The sequence below is a fragment of the Typha latifolia genome, chromosome 1 (genome assembly GCF_019914945.1).
Source record: "Typha latifolia isolate L0001 chromosome 1, TyphaL0001v2, whole genome shotgun sequence".
NCBI classification, from domain to species: domain Eukaryota; kingdom Viridiplantae; phylum Streptophyta; class Magnoliopsida; order Poales; family Typhaceae; genus Typha; species Typha latifolia.
In genome coordinates, this window is record NC_133086.1 from 17,684,566 (window position 1) to 17,710,139 (window position 25,574).

Below are 25,574 nucleotides of genomic sequence, written 5' to 3' on the forward strand. Positions count from 1 at the left end.
CGTACATTTTCTATTTAGGATCAAATTTTGGCACAAAAGTACAAAAATGAATCCGAGCATCAATAGGTAAACCCTTTTCCATTATTTTCCTACAAGTCAGGGTGGTAAGTGCAAAAATAATCCGGCCGTTATATCCCAACGCAACGCTTCTGACTTCTGAGTTAACCGGTGTGCTGGCTTTCCTCTCCGGTACACCGGTGTATATTCCAAGTTCATTGAAACCTTTCCATTTCTGGATCGATTTCTCGTCTATAAAATTCGTCGCTCTCGCCTCTCTACCGGGATAGGAAGCAAACCCTAGCTACAATTCCATCTCCCATTGTGATGTGAAGCAGTGAAGTGTGGGGTTTTAGGGCCTTCAAGAACCGAGGAGAAACCCTAGTTCTGGTTCTTTCGTTCTTGTGAACGGAATTCTAGTGTTCTGTGTTTTCTGTTTTACGGATCGGATTGGGCTGAGGGTTGGTGGAGATGAGCAGCCTCGTCGAGCGGCTCCGAGTGAGATCGGAGAAAAAGCCGCGCTACGACCTCGACGAATCGGATGATGATCTGTACCTTCCTCGTGGTGGATCGACGAGTAAGCAAGAAGAGAAGCCGGCAGAGAGAATTGTGAGGGATGATGCGGTAAAGCGTTCTTTTGATGGTGTTGTTTCTTTTTTCTTGATGTGTTAAAACATTCCTTTTGCTTCTTATGTTGTTGTTTTGGATGTTCTGTGATCTGTTCATGCTGTTTAGCGTTTTTTTGCTGCTTATCTTGTTCTTTTGGATTCTTTGATGGTTTGTTATTTGTTCATTGATGCGGCAAAGAATTCTTTCGCTGCTTATCTTTGCTGTTGTGGTTCCCATTTGAGTTGGTTAATTTCACACTGCTATATCGGACAGCGAATGCTCTTTTGGTTCTGACCTAGTTATTGTTGTATGTGCTCCTGTGCACTTTTGCACATAACCTTTTGCTTCTCCAACAAGTGAGTTCTCTAGTCGTGGTTTGAAACTTTGAATTTTGTTCCTAATTTTTAGGAGAACTTGTCACAGTAAGAATTTTGTTGTGCTTCAATATAATCCTGAAACAACTTATCCTTTTGTAGATAGAAGATGCATGCCAGCGTTGTGGGAAAAACGAGGGTCTGATATCATGTGGAACATGTACATACGTTTTTCACCAGAAATGCTTGGTTCCTCCATTAAAAATAACTGTTGATGATAGATGGAGCTGCCCTGAATGTGTATGGTGTTGAAAACGAATCGCTTGTCCTCCATGTTTTGGTGATTAATCTTCATTATGGCATAGAAGTTTGAAGCTTTGATATTTTCAGGTAAGCCCCTTGGTTGAAGTTGAAAAGATACTAGATTGTGAATTGCGCCCTGCTGTCACGGACGAGACTGATTCTTCACAGCCTAGTTCAAAACAAACATACACCAAACAATATCTTGTGAAGTGGAAAGGATTCTCATACCTTCACTGTACTTGGTATTTCCTGTACTACTAATTATTTTGACTTATTTTTCCTTTTATTACTTGAGCCTCTGAATTAATTTAAATAAACAACTACTTTTTTTAGAAAATATTTAGAATATCTGATAATATCATTAATGTATCATGTATTCTCTATCTGGCGTGCTCATATTTGTTACCTCCTGTTTTGAGCAGGATTCCGGAAGACGAGTTTGTGAAGGCTTCGAAGGCTCATCCACGATTGAAGACTAGGTTAAACAACTTCCATAGACAGATGGATTCGCTAGATAAGTCTGATGATGACTGGGTAGCAATTCGACCTGAATGGACCACTGTTGACAGAATTATTGCTAGCAGGTTTGATAATATTAGTAGTTCATCTTTATATATGTAGCAAAAAGAATAATATTTATTTTTAATATTCAGATTAGAAGTATTTGGTATGATTCCTATTTCTGCGGACCCACAATTGTACTGGGTATTTCTTTGTTTGTGATTCACTTTACTCATGCTAGTATGCTATATAGTAAATTCTTTAACACTTTATTTCTGATCATCTTCATAATTTGCAGTAATTATCTTCATATGCAATCACTGACCCATCGCTTGTTATTTACGAGGCTAGTCTTGCCCATCCTTAATGTTTACTGGAAATGAATATATTTGATGTTTGAATCCTCTGCTGAGACCAATCCATTTTGATGGAAATGCAGTTAGCTATAGCTCATCTGGACTCCTAGTTTTGGCATTTCAGGCTAACAGTCAGTTCTAAGTTTCAACCTGAACTCAATTTATTGGAAGAAACTTATTTCTTTTCTCTCACATACTATCTACTATTATTCTTGTAGTTTATTGCAAGATTTAGTTCATTGATAGTTTTGTTAGCTGAAAGCATGAATTTGCAAAATTCTGTGAAAACCAAGGCCTCTTCTAATGTAAGTGGCATTGGACTTTCTTTTCCTCAAAGCACTCCTAAATCCTAATCTCATTGGCCAAGTTTGGTTCATCTATATATTTATGGAAAGACTGAGCAATATCGTACAAATGAATATTCAGTTATGTTTGTCAACTTCATGAATATCCATTGCATTTTGATTTGGATGTAGAAGGATGCCTCCTCTTATTCTTGTGCCTTTGGGCATCTTGAAGAAAATTATATTAGAACAAATTTTAGCTTTCTAAAGTTTTTGTTTGAAGCATGTTGCGTCTGTTAGTTTACTGACCATCAGGCATAATATTTTTAATACTTGCCATGTGATAATTGGTTCTTCTCCTCTAAGAACAAAAAAAACTTTTATAATTGTAGTCCAATTGTCAGTAAGATGTTTTGCAGTGTATCTTTATCTTTGATGGCTCATGTTTAATATCTCGCCTTTTCATTTCCTATATATTATGAATATAATTTTCCATGGGATTATTTATTTAGTTTGATGAGTATGACCGATTTTCTGAGTTTCTAGCAGAAAAACTGGCGATGAGCGTGAGTACTTTGTAAAATGGAAAGAACTTCCATATGATGAATGCACTTGGGAAGTGGGGTCGGATATTTCTGCCTTCCAATCTCAAATTGAAAAATTCAATACAATTCAATCCAGATGTCATAAGAAATCTTCTAATAAGAGTAAGAATGCTACTCGTGATATGGTTACATATGACCAGAGCCCCAAATTTCTTTCTGGCGGTATGTCCTTCATCCCATGGAATCTGATAATGTATTTCTAAGTTTTCCTTCCTGTATTGGGTACCACTTTGAAATGCTTTACATTTGTTCCATTTTGTGTCATTGAAGGGACGTTGCATGCGTATCAGCTTGAGGGCTTAAAGTTTCTGCGTTATTCATGGCTAAAAAATAATCGAGTTATCCTTGCCGACGAGATGGGACTTGGTTATAACATCTATAACCCTTGCACCGGAATTTTCTTTTCTGCTATCATGGTTGAAGATTTTTTAACACAGTGCACCCCTACTTATTGCAGGGAAAACAATACAGAGTATTGCTTTTCTGGCCTCTCTGTTTGAAGAGAACATAACTCCTCATTTAGTAGTGGCTCCTCTTTCAACATTGAGAAATTGGGAACGCGAGTTTGCAACCTGGGCACCTCAACTGAATGTTGTATGTGGACTTTAAAGAGACTGGAATTCTGCCATTTCATGGTTCTTTTTTGTTGCATGTTTTGTAACTAATATTATATTTGAGTTGTCATAGGTAATGTACTTTGGATCTGCCCGGGCTCGTGAGATCATTAGAAAGTATGAATTCTGTTTTCCCAAAGAGAAAGTAAATAAACACAAGAAAAAGAAAACCAGTCAGGATAGCAATCAGAAGAAACAATCGAGATTGAAATTTGATGTTCTTTTAACATCATATGAGATGATTAACATGGACTCGGCAATTTTGAAACCTATTAAGTGGGAATGCATGGTATTTCTTTCTTTTCAGTTAATAGCCCTGAGATCATTTTATTATATTGGCATCATCTGACTGTATTTTTGTTCGCAGATTGTGGATGAGGGTCACAGGCTAAAAAATAAAGACTCTAAATTATTTAGTCAACTCAAAGATTATTCCACTAACCACCGTGTGCTCTTAACAGGAACACCTCTTCAGGTTTAAATATTCTGTCTCTGTTTCTATATCAAATTGAACTGAATTATCATATGATTGGGAAAATTATGGTAAGAAATATCTATTTAGAATCATTTTTCATAAATGGGAGGTACTTATTTTGTATTCATGGACTTTTAGATGCTTTACGAAGTGTTTCTGCTATATGAATTTAGATCTCTACTCGCCAAACATGAGTTATTGACCGAGCTTTAGAATATATTTCTTTGTTTCTGTTTGTTCATTTCAGGGATTGATTCTGTAGTTATGTAAGGTAGTCTAGCTGATCTAGCATACACTATATAGCCTTCTAAGTAAGACATCTAGTTCGCTGCAATCTTTTGCACTGGTCAATTAGCTATTGCTCAACGATTTTTACATTTTTGGTACTAGTGTTGCTTTCCTCAGGTATCTCAATTAAAGTTAATATATTTTTAATTTGTTTACATGGACAAGTAAGTTTTGGTACACATGTTTCAGAACAAACGAGAAGAAAATACATCAAAAATTCAGAATGGAGACATTTGAATGAAATCATTTCTCAAAGCATGACAAAAACCAAAAGTGATCCAGATGGACCCTTCTTATTTTTTTTTTGTATTAATTGTAACCTAAAAGAGATCATGTAAAATTTTGGTTTTACATTTGTGCCTACTGTAGTTGTGATTGTCATGAAGATATTTCATTTAACACAATCAAATGGAAACAAGCAAACAGCCTGTTTAGTTAGGCTGCACATGTCTTGCCCTTCCTATAGCCTGGGCAGCAGCATTACTCATTTGCCTTCTTTGTTATAACTTATAAGTTGAGGGAAGTAGTCAAAATTACTTGGGTAACTTGAATCTCTTTTATTACTCATATATTCTGTCTAAACCATATGTTGTATAACAGACCAATCTTGTATAACAATATCTATTTCTACTGTCAAATGCTTAGAAATTGGAATGAACTGTGTTTATTGATGTTGCATTCATTCAACCTAGTTTTGAAACCAATGATTTAATATTTATCTTTTTATTCCTTCTCAGAACAACTTGGATGAATTGTTCATGCTTATGCACTTCCTCGACGATGAAAGTGTAAGTATTCCTGATGCATTACTCTTTGGCATCTACCCACAATATACATGCAGGTTTCTGATTCTTTTTCCCAGCTATGACTCCAAAAATTGTATGTTGCCTACTTTTTGTTGTTCTATGCTTTTTAACGACAGCCTAACAGGTCATTGTTGGGAGGTTCTGTTTTTCAATTTGCGAATGCTGTATTATTGGTGGTGTTATTCGCTAGTTGTTTTGCTGCATTTGCTGATGCATAATAAGATTACCTTGTACCGAGTTCTATGGTCTCTTGAATTTGTTGGCTTAAGTTGAGGATGTAACCTCACAAGCAGAACTACTTAGATACTCAGTTTGTGATGTGCTGTAGTGTAACTATTATTTAATTCAAATTAACTTTTAAGACTTAAAGCTGTGGAAGTGTTCAATCAGCGATTTGTTAATATCATATTAGCTTCTCTAATTTATGGTATTATTGTCCTCTTTCTAGTTTGGGAGTATCGAACATCTTCAGGAGGAATTCAATGACATCAACCAGGACAAGCAAATTGAAAAGCTTCATGATATGCTTGCACCTCACTTTCTTCGAAGTATGTTTGCTTTTATTGATTAGATGTGATAGTTGTCTTCACTCTTCATGCCTTCATTATAAGGGTGCTATTTGTGCTGAATGATCCAGATTTCTGAGTTATTACAATTGCATATAGCAGTTATCAGTGTGGTAGTTATTTGGTAATCTTCTTTGAAATACTTGCTAAATTGAGATGGATATTCATGTTTAGTCTTAGATGTTTAGCCATAAGCAGGCTGAGTTTAGTCTTAGATGTTTAACATTACACTGCATTGGATGTAAGCTTCATTTTATTTGAATTTAAATTGAGCTGGATATCATGCCATTGCTAGATATCATATTCTGATTATATGTGCGATAAATGTGCTGTACTATTTAATATCTACTACATCAACATTTTATTTGAATTTAAGTTGGTTTGCATCTGTTAAGCCATTTCACGTTGCTGAATTCTTTTGAAGGAGAGGTCGAGTTTGATAAAACTGAATTAGGTCAGCCATAAGCAGGCTGAGTTTAGTCTTAGATGTTTAACATTACACTGCATTGGATGTAAGCTTCATTTTATTTGAATTTAAGTTGGCTTGCATCTGTTAAGCCATTTCAAGTTGCTGAAATTCTTTTGAAGGAGAGGTTGAGTTTGATAAAACTGAATTAGGTCAGCCATAAGCAGGCTGAGTTTAGTCTTAGATGTTTAAAATTACATTGCATTGGATATAAGCTCTCTGTCTTAGCTGGTTGGGTCACTTAATTGCAGTTCTCCTATTGCTAGAATGTCGAGAGCAGAAAAATCCTCATTAATGATATGTTATGCTTGGAACTGTTTTTCATCTAGCAATCTGATCTAGGCATGATACTTCATATGTTTTCCATTGGAAAACTGTCCCTACAGAGATATTAAATGAATGAAATATGATATTCTCTTCAATTCTATTTGCTCTTTCCTTCTCTCTTCATTTGGACAAACATAGCAAGTGACTTCCTTTAGAGCACCAACTGTAATGGTTTGTTTTAGATGGTCATCTAGGAATTACAACATAGTAATAATATTAGTGATAAGGTGTATAATTCTTGCAATTTTGTGAAAAGTACCCATGGTTCTGTGGGATGCTAGACCACTATATACTGTATATGCATTATTGGGCAATATAAGGGTGGATAATTGGATATGAAGTTTGACAATAGATATATTAACAATAAAATGATTATATTATGTAGCAAATATTTAACTGAATTTCTTGCTTGATCAAACATTCCATTTTAAGGGTTCAAGAAGGATGTCATTAAAGATCTTCCTCCAAAAAAGGAACTAATTTTACGGGTTGAACTTAGCAGCAAACAGAAAGAATATTACAAGGCCATTCTCACTCGTAATTACCAAATACTAGCTCGCCGTGGTGGTGCACAGGTAAGAATTTTGCTATTGAAACATTGAATATAACCTGTGCTTTCTATGGATAACTTCTGTTCTTTTTTCTTTCTAGATATCCCTTATCAATGTTGTTATGGAACTTCGAAAGCTTTGTTGTCATGCTTACATGTTAGAAGGCGTGGAACCTGATACAGAGCCATCCAATACTGATGAAGGTTTAAGGTACTTCTTCTCCTTTTCTCCTGGTGCAAAAGAATATGTATCAATAGTCAATGTCCTTCAGGATACTATGAAGTATTATCACTTGTTTTTATGGCCTTGTTATGGAAGATACTCCCAATTACTGCATGTACTTAATAAGGAATTTTCTTTTCAGAGCTCCGTTGCATGTTTTGGTCTGCATGCATAGTTTCCAGTTGATTGTCACTGAAGTTTCATTTAAGGCTATAACTTGTTGAATTGTAAACTACTTTGTCAAAGAATCAATGGACATGCCAAAAGAATCCGCCCAGCTGCAATTTGACATGATGAATTTAATGCTGGCTCTTATGAAATAAATTCTGTCTCTTGACTCCTTTAATCTACTCAAACCAGGTTTTCTTCCCAAAACCAGCTTAACATTGGACATCTTCTCAATCGGGAAGTAGATTCTTAGCATGACAAACTCTGTTAATATAATTTTCTTAGTGCTCGTCTTCCCTTTTTTTGTTTTGTTTTTTGTTTGTATCTCTAGGCAACTTTTAGATGCTTCTGGGAAAATGCACTTGTTGGACAAGATGATGGTGAAGCTCAAAGAGCAGGAGCACAGAGTTCTTATATATTCACAATTTCAGCATATGTTGGACTTACTAGAAGATTACCTAACCTACAAGGTATTCAGAAGCCAATATCTGTGACATACATCTATAAGACTAGCTAATATACTTGAGCAGCTGATTAAACCTTGTGGTTGACACAATTATTTGTTTAAATCTACATGTAAGAAATGGAGCTATGAAAGAATTGATGGCAAAATTGGTGGTGCCGAAAGGCAGATACGCATAGATCGTTTTAATGCCAAGAACTCCACGAGATTTTGCTTTCTTCTTTCTACGAGAGCTGGAGGATTGGGAATAAATCTAGCAACTGCTGATACTGTTATTATCTATGATAGGTAAAATATCTTGAATTTTTTTGGTTTACATAGTTTTAAAAGTTGCTTCAGAATGTTACTTTGGAGATGTTAGTCCCAACCTAATTTCTTGTTTTGCAGCGACTGGAATCCGCATGCTGATTTACAAGCGATGGCTCGGGCTCATCGGTTAGGGCAAACAAGCAAGGTCTGGATTATTTCCTGTTGAAGTGTTTATGACAAGAATAGTATTTTTTAAAAAAAAATCTGTTGTAGTGTTTTTGCTGGGAGAAGAGAGTTTTTGTTTCTGCTATCTTTTAACTATGAGATTTCAAGTCTATAGAAGTTTCACAGCTTCTCCTGCAGGTTATGATATATAGGCTTATAAGTCGAGGAACCATTGAAGAACGGATGATGCAGTTGACTAAGAAGAAGATGATATTGGAGCATCTTGTTGTTGGCCGGCTTAAAGCACAAACAGTTAATCAGGTATATTATGTTTTTGACCCAAGCTTGTTGCATCTTATAAATTTGCATTGATAAATCAGCTTGGGAAAAAATTTACTTATGCACCAAAATATTATAAATTTTTGGTTCAATTTAACTTATATAGAGTTAACCTAACATGTTTCTATACTAATTTGACTCAATTTGAATGAATTTGACATATTTATTCTAGGTTTTTTGAACTTTAGAGAAATTTTTTGGGATAAATTAAAATTTCCCATGATTTCTAAGTTTAAAGAGTAATTCTTAATTTTTCATAGATCTAGCACCAAAATACTAGATTAATGTAGAAAGACCCTTACAAATAATAGATCAAAAAAAAAAAAGAGCTAGATTTTGTTTGTACACCCCAAATTAGTTTTTGAAGTGCAAAAAATAAAAATAAAAACTCGTGCTGGTTCTTCAACACACACCCGTGCCGAGTTCTATGTCTTCATTGGCTTGGCCAACCTTGCTCAAACCTTTAGCATGGGCTTGAGAACTGAATTTAGTTTGACATATGTGGATGAGTATAGAATCAGACTAATTTGTGGAGGAGGAAATTTATGGTAGGTTAAAATTTCTGAAGCCACTAGACTTCAAATTACCATAGCCTGCTATGACATATATGATCTGGTTTGAACCTGAGCCTGAATTATCTCAGACACATTCGGCTGTCAAACTGAAGGAAGTGATGGTATTTATTGAATTGATGATCGTATGCAGTCATTTATGCATATGTTGTCCTGAATGGATTTATTGTGTTGTCAAGAAAATGGGGAATATGACAGACATAGCATTGGATAAGGATGGCGCTGTTCTGTCCCTTGGCAGCACGTATTCTTTATGATTGGGTGAATTTGTTGTGGAGTTACTTAAACTGAAGTCATGATTAATGGTATAGGAAGTAGTAAGAACTAAGAAGAGCTAATCTTCTTGATTAATATGTTTCTTCTGGTCTTAATTGTTTGTACACAAGCATAGATGATAATATTTGAAGTTGAAGAACTATGATCACCAGAATGATGATAACAACTAACAGCACACATTGAAGGAGTATAATACTGATTTCATGTGAAAATTCAATGTAGAAGAAATATAAAAAAAATCAGCAACTATGCATGGGTCTGTTCAACTTGTTTATGATTGACAAAGAAGTTGAAGTAGTTGGCTTCTACTTAAGGGATTATTGTAGAAAAGGCATTTTCATTCCTAATTGACAGTCAACTTGGAAAAGTAATGGAAAGATGATGATTCTTAGTTCTTGTTGCAAATCTGCTTTACTATTTCAGCTTCTTCTTATAAATTTTTTTGTTGAAATTAGCTAGATGCTACTGTTGTAAAGTTAATTCTACTGAAGAATTTTCGTAAATCATTACCTCTGCCCTTAGGTCTAATGGATAACACATGATTTCATTGTCTTGGAAACAAATTCCCTTATCTCAAACAGTGGCAAAATGGTCATTGGTATCAAGCATTTCACATTAGTTACAAATTACGAGACAATAAAGAAGTTTGTGTATGAATTATCATAACAATCATAGACCAGAGGTCCTGAATGCAAGTAGGCCTACTTCATGTATGAGTAACTTGGTTAGAAACTTTTTACTTAATAAAAGGGGTAGGTCTCTTCCATGTAGAAGATATATTTTCACATTGCTTATATTCAGCTATGCACAAAATTGACCAGTTTTATAGATAAATGTAAAGTTCTTGTTGGAAGGAAGATCCAATGGGAAGAGGGGTTTTATTCTTTGAGTTCTCTTTAGGAGGAGTTGGATGACATCATAAGATATGGATCAAAGGAGTTGTTCGCTGATGAGAGTGATGAAGCTGGAAAAGCTCGTCAAATCCATTACGATGATGGTGCAATAGATAGGTACCTTTCAACTTTCAACTGCTTCTTATGTTTTGACATATATCTTGTTAAATTTCTAGGATTAATGGTCGTTATGTCTTATATACTTTAAACAGATTACTGAATCGTGACCAGATTGACGGTGAAGAGTCATTAGTTGATGAAGAGGAGAATGACTTTTTAAAAGGCTTCAAGGTTTGGTTCTCGTTTACCAGAATTGAATTAACTTTTAAGGTTTTGTAGTCGCTAATTTGTTTAATATGCAGTATGCTTTCTTCTGTTTGTCTGATGACTCTCTTTGTCATCGTCCATATACTCCGTCGATCTGATTCAGCTAGATAGCATAAATTGAGAAGGTTCCACACTTCCATGGCCAATTGAACATCCTTTTATCACTGGAAACCTTACATCAACCGTAGCTTGACACATGCTGGCCTTCTAAAGGGTGCAAAATAAGACAAAAGAGGTTTTAACAAACCTGATATGATAGCTAATGTTAGGAAATCTAGTTATTTGCCTTTCATGCTTAGGCAATAGATTTTGTAAATTTAAATTCTTTTTTGGTTGTATGATATGATAGTACAATACTTTAGGATGCAAAAGGCCAGTTCTGTCTCCCTATGTTTGGATTGTTCAATCGGAAAACATATTTTTAGCCAGAGTGGGGGTTGAAGTCATAAAAAAACCTTACTCTTCAGTTAGCTTAGCTGCTTTTCCTTATCCTTCAATGCTGTCTTTATGCTTGCATATCCTTACTTGCTCTCCCTGAGACAAACCCACAGTGCCTAGAGACCTGTAATTGGGTTACACAGTGGGTTGATGGACAACTTGTTTATGATCAACTTAGATATAGACAAACACACACAAATATATCAATAACCTTATATATTTTCGAATACTTTTTGTAATTCATAAATCTTTAAAGTGTTATTTTCTTTTTGTTATTGTTTTATTTTTTCAAGTTTTCCTTTCTTTTATACATTTATATACTTTTATAATTTCAAATTTGGTCAATGCAACATTAGATATCAGTCTCCTCTTAGAAGTTGGAACATGATCATATTAGAGGCACCTTCTTTGCTTGTTAAAAATGTCCTGTTATACTTGTACAGATTATGGTCATCTTTACAGCGAAGGGTCAGGGGTTCAGGTTCGTTTGGTCGCATTATATTTTGACTCTTAGAACATTAATTTAACTGTCATCAATCATACATGCTGTTCTATAATACTAAGTTTTGAACAAAACAACTTGTTCCTTTGGTTCTCAGCCCCTCCAAAAGGCAGAATTACAAAATATTGCTTGAGTAAATTCAAGCAGCATTGACATCTTAAATTTTTGTATAATGCCCGTCTTTGTGCTCTGCTAATATCAAAAAAAGATTTCAGTTGTTTTTGCTGCTTGTTGATTTTTAGAACTTATATGCTTGCCACCTTGTGCTGTTTTTTCACGTTCTATGCTGATGATTGACAAGTTTATATGACGTGCTAGGTCGCAAACTTTGAATATATAGATGAAGCTGAAGCTGCAGCAGCAAAAGAGGAAGAATTAAGGAAACGTTCTATGGCTGACAAAGCTTCTAGCTCCAATTTTGAAAGAGCGAATTACTGGGATGAACTATTGCGCGACAGATATGGAGTGCAACAAATTGAAGAATATACAACTATGGGAAAAGGCAAAAGAAGCCGCAAACAAGTATGTCCTAGTACCTAAGTGCTTCTCATTTAGTTTTGTCATATAGGCTCTAATTTCTTAATAGATCGAAATTTGTAGATTTTTTTTTGTCTCTAGTACTTCGGATGCATGTATGCTGTCTAGTTTCAACTGGTCTTCTTATGTTTCACTTCCTGGCAACATATAAGGAAGCATATATAAGAGAATGATTCTAAATTATTGTTAACTTAGGTAGTTAATAGTGATTCTGGACAATGTGGATGTTAATTATCTAACCTTTGAAATCTTACACTGGCCGTTTTAATCTTCTTGATTTCATTTAAATGCTTATTTTTCAGTCATGGCACAGACTACCATTGGAATGTTCAATGAGTAACAAAGTTTACCAAAAACCCAATAATTTGATAGTCATATTTCTGCGTTCTTTCGTTCTTAACTTGTTATTTCCATTTTACGACTATTGTTGATAGACACTAATAGTTATTCTTGTTTTTGAACTACCATAAGAATGTTCAATGAGAACGAAGTTCACCAAAAACCCAATAATTTGATAGTCATATTGCTATGTTCTTCCATATTTATTTCCATTTTACTACTATTGTTGATAGTCACTAAAAGTTATTCTTGTTTTTGAACTAGTATTGGTTGTTGATGCTAATTATTGCCTTTTCATGTTGGTAACTGGCAATCTTCATCAGCATATTTTATTTTTTTTCCTGATGTTTGAAACTTACTATTCTTTATATTGTTGGATTTTGATCAGATGACAGCTGCTGATGAGGATGATTTAGCTGGTTTGCAAGATGTAAGTTCTGAAGATGAGGATTATCGTTATGAAGAGGACTTGTCAGATACCGAAACAAGTTTAACTGGAAATGGCTCTGGGAGAAGGGGCGAATTTTCAAAGAAGAGAGGACGTGGTACCTTGTCTAAAAGAATAAATTGCACGATGTTGTTTTCCTGGGTCGATGTATATGTTTTACTCAGTAATTTCAATAATGCATGGTATAGGTCATATGGAACCACTTCCACTGATGGAAGGTGAGGGGCGGTCTTTCAGGGTTCTCGGTTTCAATCAAAACCAGAGGGCTATGTTTGTGCAAATACTGATGAGGTTGGTTGTCAATATTGCAATGCTTTATATGGAATTTGGAAGTTTGGTGAATATTTTCCATTTCAGCAAATTGATATTATTAATAGGCACTTATTTCTCCTTGCTTTCCAATTTTCTTTCGTATTAGTTACACCGAAATAGGGCCCTCAATTTTATATCTTGCTATGGTAGTAACTAGTAATGGTTTTTCTTTCGTAAGGTTTAGCTGAATATGGCTTTTGTTTCATGAGGTTTTGCTGAAATTTTTTTTCTTACTCATACTATATTGTTGTGTGTTTTGCTCTATAGTAACTTGTTCTTGGTTTTGATGTTTTGTCATTTCCTTTTGCAGGTTTGGCTTTCAGGATTATGAGTGGAAAGAGTTTCTTCCTCGACTGAAGGGTAAAACTGCTAGGGAAATTCAAGAGTATGTACATATCTTTATACTCTAAATCTTCTCATTAAAGAGTATAAGATAAGTTTTCTTTAGTGGTCAAACAAGTAGGAGTTACTAAGTAACTAGCAACAAGCTTATCAGTACATTTAATTAAATTTATTTTGTGCTTTTATGCAATTATAAGTGTGTTGAGCCTGGTTTAAACAGATATTCAGCCCTCTTCATGTCTCATATTCTTGAGGGTGTAAATGATGCAGCAAACTTTTCAGGTAATTGTACCTCAAGAAGGTGCCTAAAAATATAATTTTCTTTTATACCTAATGTCCACCTACATTTATATTTTTTCCTTTTAGCTAGGTAGCATTATTTTCTAATAGTTTTCTTAAATCTAGATGGTGTACCTAAAGAAGGACTGCGTGTTGATGATGTAATGGTTAGAATTGCAAATATTCAGCTTATAGAGGAGAAGGTATATTACTTTTACAGTGTTTTAAAGTCATAATTACAGTTCACATTTTTGCAGAATCCATGTAAATTTTTGTTTTCAATGGATTCCTAGGAATTGAAAATAGGTACTTTTTGCATTTCGGATCACATATTAAGAGATGGTTGTTGTGTATGCTACAATTGTAATTAGAAACTACGTGGCTTAATACATTACTTTTATTGGGCTCACAGGTAGAGTTCATATCAGGAAACCCTAGGGCACCCCTCTTTCCAGAATATATATTGGCACAGTTCCGTGGCTTGTTGGCTGGGAGAATTTGGAAGCGCGAGCATGATATTCTCTTACTGAAAGCTTTATTGAAGTATGGACTCATTCAGTTTTTGCTTCTTTATTTCAGATGTGATTTAATTTGCAGATTGAACTTGCATTTCTGCTAGAATCTCTCATATTCTAAATCAGTAAATCTCTTGGCGTACCAAGTATATTTCCTTTTTGTGTTGTTTATAAGTTGCAGGTAGAACCTGTCATGTAGTGAAATAACAAAGGACCAGCATGCAAGATGATGCACAATACTTAAAGTCTTAAAAGTCAGTTAAGAGGATTTTCTACTTAGGTTACTATACCTACTTTCTGCATCTCTCTATAGACTTCATCCTACAACTGCACTATTGGTGCTTATTCAGAAATTCCTTTAGATATGATAATCAACTTGCAGAATTCTGATTTAGATAAATAAGACTGATACATATTGTATAAATATGACAATAACAACTCTGATCTTGTCAAGTCCACAGTGATAAATTTCTTCCTTCAAGATATTGTTCATGTGAAAGCCGTTGGTCTTCTTGATCTATTCATTTGAGATCTTTTCTTCGACTTCCATATAGTTCCCATGCCCTATCAAACAGTTCTTCATGATTAGATTTTTTTTCCCTTCCCTACTAGAACTTGGCCATTGAACTTTCCACCTTTCGTATAGAATGTCCATTCGGATTGGTTATATTTCATGATGCAATGATAGTTTCACATCCTATTTGTTTTCAAGATGATTTTAATTCATCTTTTTAACATCTTTGTTTTAGTATATAATATAATACAAGTAGTATCATATCCTCTTTTTTGACCAAGCTTTCCACAATTTTTGACCTGTAACATCAATTATCAAAATATACTTTAACCTTACCTTATTTCTTTGTACTTAATAATAAATTTGATGTTAGTATTAGTTATTGTCTCTTGCTAAAAAAAAAAAATCCTTCCTAGTTCAGCAATGGTTAATTGCTAAGTGGTCTTCTGATTGATTGTCACATATTTTCTCTAAATGATGGTTGTTAGTTATTACTCTCCTTGCAGCTTCCTTTGTTTTAATCACTATTTCCTCGCATGTCATTCTCCAAAATATATAGGCTACCTAATCAAACTTTTAAGAAGTATGTTCAAGAGTTCCAATAGAAGTTTCCATGTAGAGAATATGATCATGTATGACTATATTTCTCATGTAGATAATTCGGTTTTTCTTCCGTGAATGACCATATATATATATTTATTATTAGTAGTATTTTCATGTAGTAAAATTATGAATCTAAGTTTGAGATCTAAATTTTTGTTTGAATCTAATTTTAAGATCTAAATCTGATCTACAATATGGATTATTGATATTAAATTTTCACCTAAAGTTATCATCTCGTCTTTTGATTACACTACCATCATATGTAGGTGCTATACTGCTATGGTGCATGTAATCATCTTTCATTTGGTTTTCATTGCCATGCACATGCCAATTAGCAATTCAGAATAGGGGCGTCAAATAAGCTCATTGACTTTCCAGATGATGGAGCTCATTTTGTTTTCAGCTCAATCAGAGCTCGCTGCAGCCATGCTTGAGCTCAATTTCGAGCTCATGAGCTCTGTCTCAGTTATTTATGGTGCAATCCCTTTGTGGCTGTGGTTGAGCCAAAATTAAGTTCCTTGAGCATTTATTTGTGACCCTTAACCTTCTTATGGTAGTAACCTATCTGCAATTGTCTAACATTAGTTTTAATATGAAAAGACTCAAATGCCCCTTTTAGTTTACAGTAATTAGTTGAATAAGTAGATTTTTTGCAAAAATCTATGAGTTTTATACTTCTTTCAACCCAAATCCCTCTCGTTTTTGAAGTTTGGAGAATGCAATTTAACAGTTGCACATAGGTAAATTGCGAGGGAATTTTAGAGTCACAAAAGATAGTTTATGGTGCACTTTAAATTTAGGCCAAATTACAAGGGGTAAAATGTTATTTTTTTCCCTATGTATATCTTCATACATATATGGAGTTCGCCGAAATTCCATGTACAACATGCTCTAGTGGAGCTGGTTGTTTTGTTTAACTAAGCGAACGTGTATGCTTCTTTTTCATGAATTAATATCCTTCTAAATTCCTTTTTTCTCCTCTGCTTCTCAGAACCAATTGGTACTTTTCTTGAATATGCATTTATTCTTCATGGTGTTCCTACTAATTTGCCTTTCCTAGTGTTGCTCACCTTTCACCATACTTGGAGTAAATTCAAGCTATTCATTGGAATCATGTTGTTACTTTCCAAAGTTATAGTATTAATGACATTGATGTGAACAGTGAAGAAAGATAGTGTTGAGTTTACCTTTCATGAAAATCCATTAACTTTTATCTTTATACATAGCTATTGCATGTAATTGGCACTGATTTTTGCAAAGTGGCTGGAAGCCAGGAATTGAGGAGAATGCAGCGGAAATTTCATAGAATTGGTTTTTATTGGTGGAATTAGGGCATAGGGCTGGTTAGAACTGGTCAGACATAAGGAGTTGAAGACCTAGAAGATGTCTGTACTCTATAGTAGGAAGAAATGACTAAGTAAAATTCGTGAAGTTGACCATTCAATTGGTATCTCTGGTTTCTGACTTAATGTCTGCCATTCTGTAGTAACTTTCTTGTTTCCTGGCGAGTGGTGATAAAGATAAGTTGATATTGCATTCATTCAGCAACATTATCTCTCATTCTTCCCAATTTCATCTAAATTAGTGGTAATCTGTGCACTGCTTTTGCCAACTAAATGATGATAATGCAATGAGTCTGTGGAGCTCCTTTCTCTAATCTTTATCTTATTCAGATAAGTTTCTACTTTCTATTCAAGAGACCATATAGAATGTATCCAATTCAAGATTTCAAGTTGGACGTGTTGTTCCTGTGTTAGGAAGTTTGTTGCAATTTGCAAAAGTTAATCCAATTATTGGCAGGCCTCGGGATTTTTTTATGATTTTTCCAAAATTGAAATTGCACATATTCTTTAGGTACCATTCAGTTGCTTCTTCTTAGGGTGCATTTTTTTTAAAGAAATTAGGAACAATTTTAGCGAGAGGTGCATTTCTATGCATGCTACACATAGCATGCATAAAAATGATTGCTATACATATGCATTGCTATACATAGGTTTACAACACATAATTGATCATGGTGCACTCCTTGGTTAATGATGTTTCTTTTACATGAATTCCTAATTTCTCTAAAATTATTCATCATAGTACTGAAATTAGTCATTGAGTACAATAGTACATAGGGAAGATACATTGCTAATGCTCATGTTTCTTATATTATTGTAAATATTTGGTTATTGTGCTGTTATATGTGATCAAGGTCATTCTCTGCTTTTAATTAGATATGTTACAAATTGTGGCATCTAATTCCATCCTTTGCTTTAAAGGCATGGCTATGCAAGGTGGCAATCCATAATTGAGGACAAAGATGTTGGACTCGCTGATATTGTTCGCCAAGAATTGAACCTTCCTTCTGTGAATGGAACCTTTACAGATGGTGTTCAGACTGATGAGGGTGCAGGTTCTGCTTACAGTGTCAATGTTAGTATTTCAGTGATGTGTCAATTCTTCGTCAACCAAAGCAAGCATCAGATTTCATTGTGTTTCGTGCCATTATTTGTTCAGGGTACTTCAGAAGCTACCAAGGGAAACCAGCTAGGTCCAGATTACTCCACACTGTATCAATTTAGGGAAGTGCAAAGAAGGATTGTTGAGTTTATAAGAAAGAGATACCATCTTCTCGAAAAAGCCATGGATCTGGAATATGCAATGGTATGTTCTTGTTTACAGTTTACAAACATGCATATTTCCAAAAGTCTATAATTGGTTAGTTGCTAATTATTAATGATTGTGGTTCCTTAGATGTAAGAAAAATGCTGCCCACTTTTTCTCGTTACAAGCAAGGTCAATGGCAAGATTTTGCCTCTGGCTGATTTCTTTCTGGTTTCTTTATCAGATGTTTTCTGTTCTTTGATTAACAATTGGATCTCCATATTGTCCTTTTTCCTTCTTTGACAATTATGGAGTCGGTATTTACCTTGTTGACTATCAAATCCATCAAAAGAGAGAATGTATTAGGATCTCTTTCCAGTACTCCTATTTTAGCTTTCAATTTTTTATTCTCATATGCCTACATTTATTTCTTTTGGGGGATTAACAATTTGCTTTTGGCTTAACTGTATCTTAGAGATGATACCCTAAATTAGAAGTCGTTATCTTTCTTTGTCATATACCTCATGTATTAACATTCTGTTGGAACATGCCGTGCGGCCCTTGATCGGCAGGGATGAGAGAGGGGGCAGCATATCGGTCGACATAGTTGTTGTACTAATTGCGGAGGGAGAGAAGGAAGGAGAGAGGAGGTAATGGACCTGCTATTGTGAGGCAGAAGGGGATCAATAGCAGCAACATGAAATCTAGAGAGAGGAAGGAGTGGATGGATGCAATGGTTCTCGTCAAAATTTGTCTGTGTAGATTTCATTATTTGGGGCTTTTAGTTGGTAATTACTGGTTGTGAGTCATGCTGTATAAAGTACAACTTTTTTTGCAAATTACTTAAAGAAAACTTGGTTATAGAGGTTCAGATCATAATGACAGAAAAATGCAATGGGATAGCTGAATAGATATGTATTGTTGAGGCTTCTTGTGGCGGTTCCTTGCCAACACAAGATCTGCATGCCAATGGCACATAATTCCTTAGTCTAGACTTTTTCCATGACGGGGGAATTTTCTGCCAAGCTGCTTCTGAGTTTGCATGAGTCTAACTGTAGCAAGTATAGTTAATCTACCCACCAGTGGTACTTCTATAACTTAGATGACAACTCCCTCTAATCGTCTGATTTTGCTTTAGCCAATAAATTTGCATAAACTTCTAGAAGGTTGCTATCAGGATGACAACCAATCGTAAAAAGTTATCAGGTTGTTTGGAGCTGTCTCATTTTTTTGAGTTGTGGCTGTTTGTGAATCCATATTGTTGGGAAAGGCTTGCTGCCCTTCCCTTTTTCTTTTTCTTTTTCCTTTTGAGGCTTTATTTATTTCAGAGGCTGCTTCAAGCATGGCATGTCATGGGCAAATTTTTTGACATGGTTGCCAATAAAATCATCTTGTGGTTTTGTTTGATATGTTTTACTTAATTTCAGTACCAACAATTTACAGCAGCATGTTTTTGTACTCATGCATCTTGTCATGCCTCATCTTTTGAGTTTGTGACATGGCATGAATCGACAGGCATGCAACAAGATAGTCCTCACTGATTTATTGTTTAAGAGTTCTTATTAATGCATAACCTTAGGCTTCAGTTGTTTATCCTCAAGGTCAGTTGTCTTGTCTCAGAAGTCATTGAGGATATCTGGGATAAGTGGATAGGAAAAATGTGCACTAATACATATTTCGTTAAATACAAAAAACTTATTTAACTATTCTTCCATTGTTCATGAATAAGTAATATTGGGATAAATTGTACGAGGTGCAGATGTCTCCTGTGGGTCCATTCCCAGACTTGTCAGCTTTTGGACGGGCTGGGCCAAGCGTGAATGAAGAGCAGACCAGACTTCATTGTCTTGGCTACTCTTATGCTCGTAGAAGAAGATCTCAGTTGTCCTAGAGTCTAATAGATAAAAATCTTCATGGAACTGGGGAGGCAGTCTTATCATTGATTTCCAACTCACGTGACACATTGAGATTTAGCTGTTGGTAGGATTGAAGTGTCGGCTCCCTGATACTAAAATTTTAGGTTACTTAGCTAGGAAAGAGCATCAGGGAAATGCTCAATAGGAAAAGTTGGTTCTTGTTTAGGTCACCAGCATAATTTAGACACTGTAACAGCTTAATGTTGCTGATATCAGAACTTGTTTGGCTGATCCTAGTAGATGAATGACATTATTGGCATTGGGCATTAACATTAGTAATTTGCGGTGTTCCTATTAATATGGAGCATCGTAAATATATGAGGCACAATTTTTTGGTAGTTCTGGAATCTTTAATTAATATCTTGAAATACTTTAGTCCACTGTTAATAGTTAACCATGTTCCGTAGTGGTATGTATGATTATCTTGTTCCTTATGGCATATAATAACAGCAACAACTACTACTACTAATCCTCTAGGCCCAAGTATTTGTACTAAGCTGTATGGATCCTTTTGCTCCATCTTGTTCCTTATGGCATATAATGACAGCAACAACAACTACTACTACTACTAATCCTGTAGGCCCAAGTATCTGTAGTAAGCTGTATGGATTCTTTTGCTCCATCTAACTGTCTCTGGTCCATTTTCTGTTAAACAAATGCTATATTGTCTTCTCTCTACTTCCTTGAGCACTGGTTTCAGTCTTCTCCCCTCTCGAGGCACATTCTGCTTGAATCAAATCACTTATTACTGGTGCCCTATCTGGTCTTTATTGCAGAATGTATCTATCTTAATCACTTAATCTTCATGATTTTTCCTCCCTCCACAGATGTTACCACTAGTTGTCTGACACAATCTTATTATGTGATTTATCTTTTCTAGTAATCCCATTCACCCACCTAAACATCCACATCTTGAGGACAATGTCTAACACTTTCACAGGTACAATATGTTGTCTTAGCACTGTGTTGTGGGCTTTTCCTTTTATTTAACGGGGGTATGAAATGATATCTTTCGTACGCTGTAATCCTTTAGTCCTAATTGATATTCTTGTATTAAAAATTTGTGATATATCGTTTCAAAGTAGCAAGAGGTATGTTCTAATAATTTATATTTTGCATATTCTAGTAAATTATATGTTACTAATTACACATGTAAACACGTGATATGTTTTAATTCAAGTTAATCCATTATCCATACTTAGCGGTGATAATAGTTTTGTTTTATTCAAGTTTTGCATCCTATACTGAGTTTATGCCTTCTCAGTTTATGAACAGGGTAAATATTGATTCTTACATGTTTTTACATCTTTTAATACTGAGTGCTTGTATATTAACCACTTTTTCAATCCGTGGATCTAGTACTTTTTACTAAAAGTCGTTCTTTAAGCTTTTAAGGTACCCTATAACATTATGGTGAAGGCTTAATAATTTAATTTTGGCTGTTGTGGCTGTCATCCACATGAAAATGTGTTTTATACAGATGTAATGTAGCTAAGCCATTTTAAACACTTGATGCTGCATAGTGGTAGTCAATATACTTGTCTTTTAACCTGACCTGCACCTCAGCCTAAAGGTATGAGTATATCGACTAATGAGAACTTGACTGCTGGATTCTGATTAGTGTTTAGTCCTAAGTTTCTTCAGTTAACTTTATAAAGAAAATATATTAATCCCGCCTTCTACTCCTACAAGCTGTAAATGTTAATTCTTAAGTCTTAACATGGGTAAGTGATCAGCTGATTCATCACAGTAGTTGGATTCGGTGTTTACCTGTTCGCAACGCAAGGCTCCATTTTCTGCTATTCCATTTACTAATCCTTTCTTTTAGCTCTGTTACAGACTCATCCCTCCCCCAAGGAAGATAGAATAGTAAACCTTGAAGCTACCCCTAATCTTCTCTATTTTGATCTTATATTTCTAAATTTAATATTGATAATTTTCTGTTATTTTATTAGTTTATAGTGCTACTGAGTGCTGACTGAAAATAAAATATTATGTTTCTTTCTTTCAGCATAGCAAAGCTTTTAATGGTTTTCCATATTATATGTAGCTTTTAGTGGTTTTCCATATTATATGTGTTAATCTACCAACTATTCTAAAAGCTTTAGTTGATAGAGAATGATGTTTTATCCTTTTATACTCTGAACACTCCTAACTTTTGAGCTTGAGACATTTTTGATAATCCCAAGAAGTGGAATTGACTTAAATGGGTGAAGTTTTTTTTATCAATAAGATAAGCCTGGTGGGATTTGAACTCAGGATCTCCTATTTCAATGATCTGTTTAGAATATGCATGCCAATGGCTTGTTTTAGAGACTAATTACCTCATGTTTGTGGTACTCAGCTGACTATGGACAAACATTGTGAGTCTACAAGCCAAGATATAGATCCTGAACCAAAGTTTGAGGAGGTGCTTAATCCAGTGTCACTTGGTACCAGCTCAATTTTGAAAGAGTTGCCTGTTCTGGAACCAATTCGTAAGTAATATCTTGCTTTATACTTTTTTTGATCAAGGAGATTTGGATTATTCAAATGTTAGTGTTACATGTTCCTACTACGATTGATCTTTTTGTGCTTTACTCTTTAGAGTCACTGCTTTTCTTTATATTTAATTTGCTTATATCTTGTGTCTGATTAACATTATATTTCCTTTAAGAAGTATGTTTTTGCAATTTCTGTTTTCACCATCCATGCTAGGAATCTGTATATGATATTTATTAGCCGTTAGAATGATCTGAAGAACGATGAGAGAAGTCACATTGGCCGTGCTCATGTATGGTTATTGATGAGACCTACCTGTCACCGATGTTTGTGAAGGTGCTGGTGAGGAAGAAACACTACCAAAAAGTAAAGTATAAAAGACTTCCTAGAGAGCAGGTAAGGTAGCAGAGTACTTGGAAGTTGTAATCTTTATTGAGTGGTAGGACGATCTTAGATGAAAATGCCCAGTCGCTGAAAATAAGACTCTTGGAGTTACATGATGCGATTAGAATATGGAAGCTGAATAATAAGTAAATTTATGCTGTGAAAAGATGGATGCTGGTAGGCTTGGATCAGAGTTTGGATGTGACAGATCCATTCAGATGCTATCAGAAGCCTACAGTAACAAGAGCAACAAGCGATATGCTATAAAAAACATTATGTAGTTTGTTTGGTTTCTGATTGCTAGTTTAGTTTGGTGAAGTTTGTTATATCTAATTTCTGTTATGCATCCTAGAATTCTACCAAGTCATTCTATTAATTGAATTCTTTTGTCTATCTTCTTACCTCCATTTTCTTATTTATCATCTTCTTAACTCTGTTCTGTTTGTGCTAAGTATCAGATGGATTGAAACAGGTCCATAGGGGGATTTTGATTGAAAATTTAATGTGACGTGCATTCTAGGAATAGTCAAAACCCCTAATAATATGAGTCATTATTAAGTTTTGACTTTTCAGTGTCTGTAGGTCCTCCAAATGATTTCAGTCTCCCTCAAATGAAAAGAAGGAAAAATAACAGAGGGTGGAAGTCTTCTTTGGAGATTTTCTATGACAATCATGGACCTGTACAGAGGCTCGACTAGGGCACTGGCTCCAAAACTTGCTGCCTTTCATAGGATGTGATTTAGATTGGGGTTTTTAATGTCTTTTATCAAAAAAAATAAGAAGAGGATTTCTTCTCATATGGTTACCCGTGTTTTTTATTCCTCATTCCCCTTGTTCTTCTTTTCTTCCATTACCTTCGTGCTGCTGCGTTTACTGTTATTTATTTGCCATTGTTTCATGAATCCTATCAATCTCACATGCATCGATACACAGTTTAGCAGTTCCTTCACTGAGGCTGCATAAATCTTGATCTCAAAATCCAAAACTTTCATCTCGATCTATAAATCCATTGATTTGAGTTGGTTGAAGAAGATAGTTCACAGGTGAATGGGCCTAATAAGATCTTCTTGTTTGTTACACTGGATCACCAAAACAGATAAAACTAAAACGCTTATGATATTTATTATGAATTAAGGCAGTTGACTAGGTGCTGCTTGGTACTTCTTCTTTCCCAAAATTTACTTGCAAGTTGGTACTTGCTGGGCACTCATTTTGACTTACTTTGGTAGTTGGTGAATAGGTGCCACAGAAGTAAAATTTTAGAAGACATTACATCCCACTCGCTAGGATCGGTATTTAAGTTTCTGTGGTTGTGTAGTTTGCTTGACAATAAGAACTATGGTAGTTGGTGAATAGGTGCCACAGAAGTAAAATTTTAGAAGACATTAAATTCCACTAGCTATTTAAGTTTCTGTGGTCGTGTAGTTTGCTTGACAATAAGTGACAACTGTAGCGCCGGGCTAGCCGAAAATCTTAGTTTATCAGAAGCTTGGTCTAAAGTTCCCGAGAAAGTCGTAGAAACTCTATACAGTTGATCTTTTGTTTGGGCCCGCTTCAAGATATGATGATTAACATGATCATGAGGGTTACTCAACAGAGGTTGGTCTCGAGGGAATCCCCTCTTGATAAGACTGCCGGTAGCATTTTGTTGCGAGTTGACAAGATTCAATGTTCTTTTGTATAGCGAATGCATTTATTGATTGCCAACTGATTGGCTGGCGGATGATGTTCGGTAAGCATTACTACTAAAGCTGCTGCTTTAACTGAAGCTTGTTGTAGTAAGAGGATGATGCCTGGAATGTAGTTTTACCAAGTTCTGACTGTATGTGTGTAATCTCTCAAGGGGCTAGAACTAACTCAAACTTACTTCCAGTTGCAGATGAGTCTGTGTACAATGGCAAACCTGGCTACAGAAAAGTCGCACGGATGTATAACAAGGTGGTCTTGCAGTGCAAATAGTCAGCTATTACTCCCCTTTTCAACGCATTAATTATTATTTTCTTTTCTTGCTTCCAGATGTGCAAAGTAGTGCAAGACAGTGAAGTCGATGCTCTCCATTTACACTTGGGCGAAAAGTTTGCAAGTCCAATGTTGAAGAACAACCTCAACAAACTCGCAACGGTATGTGAGGATGTATTCCGGATCTTTAGAGTCCAAGATCATAGTTTTGCTGCAGAAGCATCCAACGCTAGTGCGGCGAGCGATGCGATTATGCCAGGAGGCCGTGCAGTTGATCCAAAATCTGAAGATAAAGCCGCATCACCAGTTGATGCAGCAAAGTTAGAGGCCATGAATTGCTCACCCAGCAAAACTGACGATGCCAAAACAGCGGATATAACCATGGATCAGTCTGGAGACGGAGTGATACAGGTAGATGATTGATAGAAAAGAGTCCAAACTTGAAATTTATGAACCTTCCAAAGTGTTGTGTTAAACTAACTTTGCACTAATGCTCTGATAGTGGCAACCAAAGTGTTGCAAGCTTAGATTTTGTAGCTTTTTTTGTTACATTCAACAGTCTGTTGTGCTGTTGTATTGAAAAGAAAATATTGTTGGATATTATCTCAATGGATACATTCTGGATATTCAGATTTATGTTTTGGATACTCAGATTTTCGATTTTAAGAAGCGGAAGCTTA

At 35.2% G+C, this 25,574-nt stretch overlaps 1 protein-coding gene across 3 annotated transcripts; it reads left to right on the plus strand.

The window, feature by feature from the left end:
- The first annotated feature begins 158 nt into the window (after positions 1-158).
- Positions 159-25,530, plus strand: LOC140785365 (CHD3-type chromatin-remodeling factor PICKLE). Of its 3 annotated transcripts, none has more exons than XM_073133242.1 (31): positions 159-621; positions 1,083-1,220; positions 1,311-1,465; positions 1,646-1,807; positions 2,911-3,131; positions 3,240-3,335; positions 3,427-3,563; positions 3,657-3,872; positions 3,951-4,058; positions 5,084-5,134; positions 5,601-5,700; positions 6,944-7,086; positions 7,163-7,272; positions 7,784-7,922; positions 8,034-8,203; positions 8,303-8,369; positions 8,528-8,650; positions 10,417-10,526; positions 10,622-10,700; positions 11,995-12,198; positions 12,941-13,097; positions 13,189-13,291; positions 13,623-13,697; positions 13,875-13,936; positions 14,060-14,136; positions 14,346-14,476; positions 17,830-17,983; positions 18,068-18,214; positions 22,415-22,547; positions 24,809-24,873; positions 24,952-25,530. In XM_073133242.1, exons 1-31 carry the CDS (start codon positions 469-471, stop codon positions 25,315-25,317), a joined length of 4,152 nt encoding a protein of 1,383 aa, XP_072989343.1. In that variant the 5' UTR covers positions 159-468; the 3' UTR covers positions 25,318-25,530. The 3 variants fall into 3 exon arrangements, with proteins under 3 accessions (XP_072989343.1, XP_072989359.1, XP_072989353.1); XM_073133258.1 differs by having other exon boundaries at positions 24,815-24,873; XM_073133252.1 differs by having other exon boundaries at positions 2,914-3,131.
- Positions 25,531-25,574: the final 44 nt, after the last annotated feature.

Bases quoted from the DNA above. Each gene is read 5' to 3' on its own strand.
- LOC140785365 (XM_073133242.1), top strand. From the start codon at position 469: ATGAGCAGCCTCGTCGAGCGGCTCCGAGTGAGATCGGAGAAAAAGCCG. The intron at 1,808-2,910 runs GTTTGATAATAT...CTGAGTTTCTAG, and splicing joins GACAGAATTATTGCTAGCAG to CAGAAAAACTGGCGATGAGC. The intron at 8,370-8,527 runs GTCTGGATTATT...CTTCTCCTGCAG, and splicing joins GGTTAGGGCAAACAAGCAAG to GTTATGATATATAGGCTTAT.